General features: G+C 39.4%; 1 protein-coding gene and 1 pseudogene across 1 annotated transcript; one reads left to right on the forward strand and one right to left on the reverse strand.

Moving 5' to 3' along the window:
* Positions 1–1,728: 1,728 nt before the first annotated feature.
* LOC102701648 (sulfate transporter 1.2-like) lies at positions 1,729–7,648 on the forward strand. The gene is made up of 15 exons (XM_006659322.3): positions 1,729–2,239; positions 2,361–2,447; positions 4,279–4,639; positions 4,716–4,764; positions 4,858–5,065; positions 5,138–5,312; positions 5,404–5,469; positions 5,552–5,665; positions 5,758–5,874; positions 5,963–6,089; positions 6,181–6,467; positions 6,556–6,746; positions 6,850–6,935; positions 7,028–7,104; positions 7,238–7,648. The coding sequence occupies exons 3-15, from the start codon at positions 4,310–4,312 to the stop codon at positions 7,379–7,381; spliced, it is 1,971 nt and encodes a 656-aa protein (XP_006659385.1). The 5' UTR covers positions 1,729–2,239; positions 2,361–2,447; positions 4,279–4,309; the 3' UTR covers positions 7,382–7,648.
* On the reverse strand, positions 7,545–9,782 carry LOC102713764 (annotated as a pseudogene).
* Between the last annotated feature and the right edge of the window lie 2,236 nt (positions 9,783–12,018).

A 12,018-nucleotide genomic window follows, 5' to 3' on the forward strand; every position in this document is an offset into this window, starting at 1 on the left:
AAGTGGTGACTTGATCGTCAACGTCATTTGAATCTGTAAGATGACCTAAGGGCATTATTAACACCAAAATTTGGTAAAATTTCTTATTGAATTCGGATAAGGAAAGGCGCAATCACCGATGAAAATTTTATCCGGAAGGGTTCGAATTCAACAGGGAATCGTGAAGACCAAGGCATGGCGCCATAATTTTATCTATTAATTAGAGTTAGTGTAGGATTTTTCCTTTATCTCTAAGAAAGTTAGAGTCTAATTGAGACTTATTATTTCTTCTTATCTATTAGAAAACAGTGTCGTATTCAGTAGGAATTAGAGATAGAGTGCAAATAGGATTTGCTATTTTCTTCTATCTATTAGGAATCGTGTGTTGGGTCCGATATGGACTCATATCCTCTCATGGATATAAATATGTACACCTGGCGTCATTGTAAATTATCTACTTATATAATATATATCAATTACTCTCGGCGCATCGCCACCCTCCTCACCGAGGTTTCATCATCGACGAAACTTGGCACCTGACACGGGGCTGCATCGTCTCGATCTCCGGCGTGGGGGGTACGTCTTATGTTCTGCCAGCCACGGTAATCGTGTCGGCTAGATTAGAACTGTTTCGGTTTGGTTTGATCTTCTTGTCTGCTTGTACGGTTGTTAGTTATCATATCATTTTCAACTTAGGTTACTTTTGTATCTTGAGTTGATCTGGTCGACCACTTTGGGTGATTTACGTTGGCTAGATATTTGTTATTTGACATATTCAATTTGATACTATTTCGGTTCGGTCTGATCTATTAGATTGCGTTTATCAAATAGTTTATATCAGATCAATGTATCTCGCTCATTGTTTTATCGGAATACCAGCATCTAAGTTATCAGTCATCGGCTTGATAACAGTCTAGATTTGTTTAGTATCTATCCTAAATTGCTAGACGTAATCTTGAACTGTGTCGGATTGGTCTGATCTTCTATGATTATTCCTATTAAGCTAGACTAGATATTTTATGGATCTCGGTCGATTATCAGTTGATTATAGTCAATGATCCATGCCAATCTATATTTTCATTGTATGTATATTAGTAGAGTAGCTAATTGCATTACTGTATTACTTCTACACCAATCGGCTTTATTTATTTAGATCAATAGTTGTTTATGTTGCATCGGTTTATGAGAATTACATGCGAGTTAGTTTCACCCGATCGTAACACATGATTCATTGTTTATAATTATTACTCAAACATATTCGGACTAGATTCTCAGCTAATCCAAGCTTTCAACAGCCGATTGCTCAGCCTATCGGCTAAACGCTACTACATCAACATATGATCGGCTGGATTCTCAGTTATCTATCGACTCGATAGCCGATCGGCTTGTTTTACTATTTATCTTGTTAGTTACAGGATCAAACTGACTGGCACACCCGTACATTCTTACAATTTAGGTCTTGCACTGGAGCAATCTAAAAAGAGACTCTCAGGCATTCATGTGTGACACATCATCGGATCAATTTTTGACGCCAACAGGCATCCTTTGACATATACTACATCTGTTTCATAATATAAGATGTTTGACTTTTTTTATTGTAATGTTTGGTCATTCGTCTTATTCAAAAGTTTAGTACAAATATAAAAAATGACAAGTTGTGCTTAAAGTTCTTTTTATAATAAACTAAGTTACAAGCAAAATAAATGATATTTTCATAATTTTTTGAATAAGACGAACGGTCAAACATCACAAACAAAAAAGTCAGATATCTTACAAAAACTGAGGGAGTAGAAAAATAGAGAAACAATTAAAATGACAAAGTAGCTGAAGCGTATAACCATGTAAATAATATTTTAGCAAAACTTATTTTATTAATGCTATTATTGCAAAAGGATAGGTATGTAATTTTCTAATGCGGTCCGCCCTCCCGCACCGGCAACCCTCGCGACTATTCCGCAGTCAATTCTCCACCTTCCATTCTCCCTCGGGTCCGCTCGTACGACCCGCGCCGTGCACCCGTAGACCCGAACCACGGTTGACCGCACTGCTCCCGGGTGCCCGGGCCCACCCGCGGCCGCAGTCTCCCTGGCACAGCCATTTTCGAGTGCCACTGTATTCGTGCGTGCCGAGCGTGCGACTGCGTATATTTGCCGGAGCGAAATCCGCCATTGCTGCCCGCTCGCTCCTCCTCCTTCTTCCTCCCCCTCCTCCGTTGGGAAGGACGGGACGGCGAGGAGTTTGGTCTTCCGGTTCTCTCCAAGTATGTGTTGCCCGCGTCTCTGCACGTCCTTCCAAATGGTCGCGCTGTTGTTTTGTGCTGGTGGTCTTCTTCGTCTTCCTCCTCCTCCTTGATTCTAACGCCTTCGTTTCTTGGCCTGAAGCGAAGGAGATGTCGCGTTCTGCGAGTGAGGCCTGAGTGGCGCCTCGCTTACCTGGGGAACCCGGCCAAGGCGCACCTGAACCGTTCGGTAAATTTCCTGCCTGAAATTACTTGTTCTCCATTACCTGCATGCGTGCGTCAGTGCGCGAAAATCGTTTCTTTCTGTGCTTCTGCTGTTCTTCTTGTTTGAGAGGAGTTCTTCGACTATATCAGGGATGGTTAGAATGTTTGGGTTATTTTTTACCTCTTCACTGTTGTTAAATTTGGATTGTCTAATATTGTTGCCACTATTTTTAGTTATTTCTAATGTTAGTATTTTATCCCCCCGTCTTCCAATCAACAGAAACCGGAAACACACACCCTGCATCATCTTAGCCTGTTACGAGTCAGTGTCCGGTATAATTTAATTACATAGGCCAAAAAAAAAATCAATCCACAATTGAGTTACATATGCCCCATTCTTCCCCCCACCACCTACCTAGATATTGGATCTTTTGCGGGCATACTTTCCATGTTACTGAACGATATGTTTCATACAAAAATTTCTATATAAAAGTTTCCCGTCTAATCTTTCTATAGCAAACTTTTAAATTTCTAATAGTTAAATCATTCATTTATACGCTCGAAAAGCCATCACAAAAATCACATAATCTTTCAATTCTTCAACCTCGGCTATCTTACAGACCGTCATATTGCAAGCTCTGTTGGAATGTTCAGGTTTTCTGGTTTATTCTACAGCAACCTAAACTCATGCTGCAGAGCAATTAGTACAGGATAGGTCACCTGTGAAAAGTGTGATTATAAGTGATCTTTGCGGGACCTACTCATACAAGCAGAAGTTTGAACAATTGATAATTGTGTACACAGCTGCCTCTGTTAACCTTCTTTGATTGGAAATTGCATAAATGTACGCCTGCATAGAGTCATATCTGGTAAAATATGCACTATCAAATCATATATGGTAGATAATTTCAGGCTACGCGCAAAGATGGCTGAATTTGGTTGTCTTATAAGTTGCTGATTTATATAATTGGTTCAGGATTCCAATCGAATTGTTCAACCTTTCCAATTATTGCAGTCTGAATAAACCTGCTTGGCCTTATCAGACTGAAAACGAGTCTCTTGAGTTTATCTGAAGTAACTGTCCACCCACCATATGGTCCACACGGAATGTAACAACGCCATGGAAGTCTCTCCCTGCAATGTATATTGAATAGATAAATAATACTAGAACTAATAGCCGGCAACTGAGATAAAAAAAATATTGCTGTTTTTCTATGTAAGAGTTTCACAGAACAGCCACACCTCCATTGACAATGCTTTGTCTGAATTCTGAAACTGAAAGCATCTTTACGGTGCTCTCTTTTGGTAGTATTGTACTGCCAGTATTATCATTAGTAGAATAATCTCAACCGTCAATTTAGAGTTCTATTACTAATAGAAAAATATTCTACTATCAATAGCTGTTGTAGTAGCAAAAATAGATATGATCAATTAGATTAGAAAAGGTAAATGGTATAGATTAGTTTTACTACTAGTAGAGAGTACTGTAAAACACCTCTTCTATATTATGTCATCTGACCCTAAGAGCTATAAGCATAAATTTATTTTCTTTCTGTATAGTTACAAATTGCTGTTGGAAACTGATTGAGTGACAATAGTTGTGCAATCTTTACTGTTGTGACATCCATTGATCAACTTTGTGCAAATTTAACTGTTGTTACATCCATTGCTTTGAAGTAAATAATATTCCTGATTTTGCAATTAATTTTACCTACCTTTTATTTAAAAGCATATTGGCATACCGCTCCTTGACTAGTGCAGTTTGCTCTCGTTTCATTGTCGCAATTTAGAAGTATGTTCACCAACAGCTTCCATTGTTTCTTCTGTAGCTGAAGTTAATTCCACTGTTTTCCCAGGTTATTTAACAGTTAATATAGTACTTCAGACATGGTTCATCAGCATGATGAGTCAACTGCCAATGAAGTCAACACCAATGCACAGCTTCCCTCCTATGAACCGTCTCAAGAACCACACGTGTACAAGGTTGGGCGTCCCCCTCAAAAGAACTTGGCCAAAGAGCTTGCAGACACATTGAGAGAGACTTTCTTCCATGACAACCCACTACATCGGTACAAGGACCAGTCTGGATCGTCAAAGTTCATGATGGTGTTGCAGTTCCTGTTCCCAATCTTTGAGTGGGGCAGGAGCTACAGCTTAAGCAAGTTCAAAGGTGATCTAATTGCTGGATTGACCATTGCAAGTCTCTGCATTCCCCAGGTATAAAATGGGACTAGTCCATTAGAGTGTTTTTACTACTTAATATGTCCCTAAAGTTGTATTTTTACTGTAATAGGACATCGGATATTCGAAACTTGCTAATTTGGATGCACAGTATGGACTATGTGAGTTCTCTGATTAGAGCTGTTGTGGCGTTTTGAAGTGAAAATTTTGAATGTTTCTGTGCTATAACTGGCATTTTGTTTGTTTGGTTTCAGACTCCAGTTTTGTTCCCCCATTGATATATGCTGCAATGGGAAGCTCAAAGGATATTGCAATAGGTCCAGTTGCAGTGGTTTCTCTTTTAATAGGTTCACTTCTACAAAATGAAGTTGATCCTGTCAAAAACAAGGAGGAATACGTACGCCTTGCTTTCACTGCTACCTTCTTTGCTGGTATCACTCAAGCAGCCCTAGGATTTTTAAGGTATACACAAATATCTCCCAGAAGCTTTCACTGTACTGTAGATGGACTAAGGTATGAGTTGATGTATTTCAGGCTAGGATTCCTCATCGAGTTCTTGTCACATGCTGCAATTGTTGGGTTTATGGGCGGAGCAGCCATTACTATTGCTCTTCAGCAGCTAAAACTTGTGTTGGGTATCAGGAGCTTTACAAAGAAAACTGACATAGTTTCTGTTATGCGCTCTGTTTGGAGTTCAGCTCACCATGGGGTATTTATCTTGTAAAATCCTAAAAAACTTACTATTTTGTTCTATACTGCTGAGTTTTATAAATAAGATGACAGCGAGTTTCCATATGCAGTGGAATTGGCAGACTATTGTGATTGGCATGGCCTTCCTTGCTTTCCTTCTTTTTGCCAAGTATATTGTGAGCATCTCAAACTTCACCTTTAACTTGTACTAGCTAGAAGAATTGATCTCACATACTAGATTTTTTGATATTAACACAGGGAAAGAAGAACAGGAAGTTTTTCTGGGTGCCAGCTATTGCTCCTATAATTTCAGTTATCTTGGCAACACTTTTTGTGTACATTACCCATGCTGAAAAGCAAGGTGTTCAGATTGTAAGTACCAAGTTAGTACTAATAGGTTCAGTTTGTATCCATCATCTATTGTTTTTCATGGATTAAAATGTATGGGCATTTGACCATCACAGGTTAACCATATCAAAAAGGGCGTCAACCCATCATCAGTCGACAAGATTTATTTCACCGGTCCATTTGTTGCAAAAGGTTTCAAGATCGGTGTTATTTGCGGCATGATCGGTTTAACGGTAAGGTATTAACTATAGACTCTTGCCTTTGTTCCTGCAATGTGCCTTTTTGGATGTCACGTTAATCTTTGCTTGGGTGACTTATTAGGAAGCTGTAGCAATTGGAAGGACTTTTGCTGCTCTGAAGGACTATCAATTAGATGGAAACAAGGAGATGGTAGCACTAGGAACTATGAACATAGCAGGCTCAATGACATCTTGTTATATTGCAACAGGTAACTATATCAACTTAGCGTAACAGAGCTTCTGGTGACCAATCTGAAAAATACAATGCTGAAATCCACACATTTTATTTTATTTTCCCAGGTTCATTCTCTCGTTCAGCAGTCAATTTCATGGCTGGCTGCCAAACACCAGTATCCAATATCGTGATGTCAACAGTTGTTCTCCTGACCTTGTTGGTCATCACACCACTCTTCAAGTATACACCGAATGCGATCCTCGGGTCTATAATCATTTCTGCAGTGATCAGCCTTGTGGACTACGAGGCAGCAATTCTCATTTGGAAAGTTGACAAAATGGACTTCATTGCCTGCATGGGAGCATTCTTTGGTGTGGTTTTTGCATCTGTTGAGATAGGTCTCTTAATAGCTGTAAGGACTAAATCTTGGTTTGACTGCCGATGTCCTTTTCTAAACACACATAAAAATTAAGTTCACCTTGTTTCTCTGATGCTAACAGGTATCAATTTCATTTGCTAAAATACTTCTTCAAGTAACGAGGCCAAGGACCGTACTTCTTGGAAACCTTCCAGGCACCACAATATACAGAAACACCGATCAGTATCCGGAAGCAAGACATGTTCCTGGGCTAATAATAGTGAGGGTTGATTCTGCTATCTACTTCTCCAACTCTAATTATGTCCGGGAGAGGTATAATCTTTATATGTTTACCATTTCTGAGTGTGGAATTTGAGTTATAATGAAACGCAAATGAACACAACCTCATATAAATTTGCCTGGTGCTCCATTTCAGAATTCTTAGGTGGTTGACGGAGGAAGAAGAGAGAGCCAAAGCAGAGGGAGAGTCTAAAATCAACTTCTTGATCATAGAGATGTCTCGTAAGTAGAATGATTTGGTAGTCTTGTATCAATAATATTGATCATCAATCCTTCTTGAGAAAATACTGATTCAAATCTAAATACTTTTGCAGCGGTTATCGATATCGATACAAGTGGCATCCATTCTCTAGAAGATCTGTACAAGAATCTTCAGAAGAGAGACATTCAGGTACATGCTCTTAAACAAAATTATCATCACTTATACCAAGTACTTCTGATAAATTGTCTACTAGTAATCGGTCTAGTAATATGGAAATATTAAACCAAAATAGTTTAATATGGAAATATTGTGTATTTGGCAGCTTATCCTAGCGAATCCTGGATCCATCGTCATCGAAAAGCTCCTGTCGTCCAATCTCACCGAGCACATAGGAAGTAACAATATTTTCCTCACGGTTTCTGACGCTGTGTGTTTCTGCACAAGCAAAACGATGCAAGAGCCGTGAAGAAAAATGCATGGCTGTGGTAGACATGGTGTTATAGTATACGCGTATCATCTATCCGATGATACATAGGAGCAATTGCATAGCCCAATCAGGTGGTTCAGTGACATGGTTATAGTACTGTAATATGCATATATAGCTGTATGGTGAATAGGTTTGATGCAAACTAAAATGCCATACCTGTCACAAATTTAGGAACAGGTAATAGTAATAAGGTAGGCATTCCCTCCTACCCTTGAACTGTTTTCTTTATTCTCAAATAGTTTGATGGCTAGGTGAAATTTAAAAATCATAAAACTCACTAATATATATTAAAATATATCATACATAAAAATATGTAAAAATGTTTTAGGAGAACTACTGTACAACACTTAGCGCATTATTCAGCCTAAATAGCGCACCTCCAAATTTCCACTCCTTCCCATCACCACTCCACTTTTGATGTAAAACAATTATTCACTCGTATATTTACCTGTATATTATTTACCACCCCCACACCTCTCTTGATATAAAACAAATACTCATGGTTTTGTCGTTAAGCTCTTCACCAATCTTATCCCATCTTGGTATAAAAGAATTACTCGTACATTTACTCAAACATTAGTTCCCACCCCCACTCCGCTCTTGATGTAAAACAATTACATGTTTACTCCGGGTTAAAAAAAACGAAATAGTGGGGTACCACTCATTTATTTTTCAGAGCTAGGTTTAGGTTGTTGCGAGTGTCTGAATTGGAAATAGATAAGCTCTAGCTAAATTATTTTCAGAACAGGGGTACTAGGAACCTGTGCAAGCAGCTCTAACTAGAACATCAGTTTTGTCAGAAAATTGTCACTCCCACAGTTTCCAACACTAAAGGCTTGATGAATACCATAAAGCTAATAGAAAAAAAAGTTTTTTTCACCATTCTTATCAAAAATTTTAGTATAAAATTTCGGTACTTTAAGCTATATTATAGATCAAGTTACTAAATTTTAGGGTTTTTAGCATCCTCTAAAAGCAATTCGAGTTACCAAAAATTTTAGTGCAAATTTATGGTATCTTAAAGTACTAAAATTTTACATTGAGAAATATGGTACCTCGAGTATTTTTTAAGAATGTTAAAAGAACTTTAAATTTTTAGATTAAGAAATATGATACCTCGAGTTACTTTTTTAAAGGCAGTAAAAAAATTATAGATAAAAACAGAGGGAGTACTACCATTCGTTGTTAGTGGAGCTCCAAGTTTCTCCAGCACCTCGGCGAGAAGAGAGGGACAAGCCTCCTTGAGCTCGCTGAACCCCTCGGTCGCCACCACGGCCGGCAGCATGCCGGGCGAGGCGACGTACTCCACGCACAACGCCCTGAGCTGCGGGCAGTGGTGCCGGTCCGCCAGCTGCAGGGTCGCCGCCACGTTCGTCGCGCCGACGGTCCGCCACAGCAGGTGCTCGCACAGCGCCCTCATCCTCTCCAGGTCGAACCGATCCGCTGCCAGCCATTCGCTGATCAACGATCTCTCCATCGCTGCCAGACCTTCTCTCGGGAATCCGGCGACGGCCTCCATGAGCTTCGCGTGGTGGCTTCCTGCGGCGCCGCTGGGCCGTAAAGCCTCGTCGACCCCGGAGAACGGCAACGTGTCCGTGTAGACGAAGTGGAGCACGGCCTCGAACACGGGCGGTCTCATGTCGTGGATCTGGACGTGCTGCCGGCCGCCGCCGCCGCCGGCGCCCGCCATCGGCCCGAAGAACTGGGCGCAGAACACCGGCGACCGCGCCGCGAGCACCGCTCTGTGCGCGTCGTACTCGCTCGTTTCCACCTGGAGCGTCACGTCGGCGCCCCTCTTGCTCTCCAGCAGCTGCTCGAGGTGTCGCACGACGCCCGGCGGCGGCACAGAGATGAAGCGGCTGAGGCTCACGGTTGCTCCGGTCTTCGTCTCCTTGAAGACCTCGACGGTGCAGTGCAGCCTCAGACGGTCATCCATGAGGTACTCTTTCTCCACGGTTGCGACCTCCATAAACCTGAACACCCCGCATGGTCTAGCGATACGTCTGAAGTTACACCACACCGGAGACGACGACGACCTCCGAGCCTCCGACTCCGAGTGATGCTTTCAACGTGGAATGCGAGCCTCGCCGTAACTTCGCTTCCGGCATCAGTAATCGATTGCAGCTCGAGGAGCGTGGACATGTATCCTTCGTGCTCCACCGGAAGGGTACAGTCGAACCGCCCAGCTGAACCCGCCGACCTCAAAGACGCCGGACGTGATGGACTGCCCGGCGCCCTTCATCTTCTGCAGACTGAAGCCGGCGACGGTGAACTCGTGCGTGCCCTTGACCAGCTCTGTCGAGTGCGTCGACATGGTTGTGTTCGCCGTCAGGCTGCTGGTAGAAGACGACGGAGGCATTGATGATGCAGCGGCGGCCATTGGGGTGTGTGTCTCTATATATATATATATATATATATATATATATATATATATATATATATATATATATATATATATACTTAACTACTTTTTACAATTGACAGGGTAGCTCGGAGGTCAGATGAAGGGTCCTCCCCATAAAGATAGATTGTACTGGAAGGTTCAGATGAAGGAAGGGCCGAAACAAGGCAAAAACTTTAAAATGGGGTAAATAAATATGAGCAATCCGTGAGAATAGCAAACCCCTATCTCTTATAAAGAAGAAGACAGATAGGTCCACGAGTTGAGACAGAGAAGTTCTGACTAATCAAGTGTATGTATGTATATATATATATATACACACACGTGGTTGACAAAATATTCAGGAGATTAGGATAGAAAAAAGTATATTTCTAACTAATCTATCAACTAATCCATCGCTGCATCATTAGGATTCTTCCTGATGTTATCATTTTTAGCACACGAGTGTACATATACCCGTGTGTTTGTATGTCATCTAAACAGTCATCAAAAAATATGAAAAAAATTGATAAGATAGATTAATATGAGTTATATCACTCCACAAATATGCAAGCTTAAATTCAACTTCTACAAGTTGTAGCAAAAAAACAAATAAAACTGAAACTAACTATACGCATATTCATATTTATTTTTATTATTTTTTCTACAACTTCTAGAAGATAAATTTAAACTTGCATGTTGGTAGAGTGATATAACTCATATTAAACTATCTTATTAAACTTTTCTATATTTTTTGGTGACTATTTAGATGACATGCAAGCAACAGGTGTATATACACCCGTATGCTAAAAAACTGCTTCCCACACATATACCTTCTCAAACTATATTTCTAACATGCTTCCCGAGAGAGTATATACTTTTTGTAACTTGGGTACTTATTATTGATTATATATGGGAGTAATTTCTGAAATTGAATGATGACAAGTATTTCTTTATATGTACGTACATACAAATACGCCGTTGGGACACAATATTATCACTTGATTATGATTTGACCATACCTTATCTATAGTGATTTTATCTTTCTTTTAATTCACCTGTGTCGGCGTATCCGCATCTCTCTCCGTTACATATGCTGGGGGGAAATACTGCGTGTATATTTGTCCTCAAATCTATTCTAAGGTACACCAACTTGTTTTATTTACTCATCATCATCATTGTGTGACACATCTAGTAATCTAAAACATTTTTAAGCCGTTTAAGATCTAGATCCTCCTCTATGTTTCCATTTAACCTAAATCTTTAATATGAAAAGCCAACAATATATCATAAAAGGATCACTAATTAAGAATTTTTCTTCTTAAATCTTATATATTTAATTATTTTATTCATGTAAGGATCACTACTTTATGATGGATAATATTTGATATACTATATCTATATTACAAGAATTTCTATATATAAGACAAACTCTATCGCAGAATCACTAGAGATTGATGGATCACACTGCTATTGTCTGCATCGTTTTTAATTGCAATGAACATTGGTAGTCAGTTGGTGCAGTAGCACTTCCGTGGCTAACAACATATTGGTGTTGTCCGTAGTAGCAATGTATGTTGGCAGGCGCCTGGTACAGTGTCACTCTCACTGTTGACAACATATTGACATCATCCGTGACAGCAACACATGTTGTCTGCAACGATACTTTTGTTTTCTTCACTAATTTTATATTAAAAATGCTACACGATTAAAGTGCTTTTATGTGTGTGTGCATATGGATGGTATATTTATGTCAATTGTGATGAGAATAATACGTACACTGTTATTTTTGTTCTTGATATGTACTATAGTCTTACAAAATTATATTTTGTAAATTTGTATCTATCTATCCTATAGTGCACAACATACTTTACTTATTCTATGTATTTCACTTATCATTCTTCAAATCTAACAGCTAAAATCATCTTCATAAGATCAAACGGCTAGGATGGACTTTACCTCTCTTTATGTAGATTTTTCATATATTAAAGACTTTCTAAACTAGAAATTATCTTACCAATTTTTTAATCATAAAGTTTATGCAAATATGCTATATATATACATTTAGAATCAAAGCTCCATCTTAATTTTTTAGTCACGCATTAAAACACTGACAATGATACAATACAATAAATTTTGTGTTCACTACTATGCCGCAATTATGCTAATTATAATATCAATTAAGGGTCTATACCACTATTATTGGACGCCTAGGAATCACTAACGATAATATCAA

Source organism: Oryza brachyantha, chromosome 8 (assembly GCF_000231095.2).
Source record: "Oryza brachyantha chromosome 8, ObraRS2, whole genome shotgun sequence".
Classification (NCBI taxonomy): Eukaryota; Viridiplantae; Streptophyta; class Magnoliopsida; order Poales; family Poaceae; genus Oryza; species Oryza brachyantha.

Bases quoted from the DNA above. Each gene is read 5' to 3' on its own strand.
- LOC102701648 (XM_006659322.3), top strand. From the start codon at position 4,310: ATGGTTCATCAGCATGATGAGTCAACTGCCAATGAAGTCAACACCAAT. The intron at 6,090-6,180 runs GTAACTATATCA...TTATTTTCCCAG, and splicing joins ATCTTGTTATATTGCAACAG to GTTCATTCTCTCGTTCAGCA. The intron at 6,468-6,555 runs GTAAGGACTAAA...TGATGCTAACAG, and splicing joins AGATAGGTCTCTTAATAGCT to GTATCAATTTCATTTGCTAA.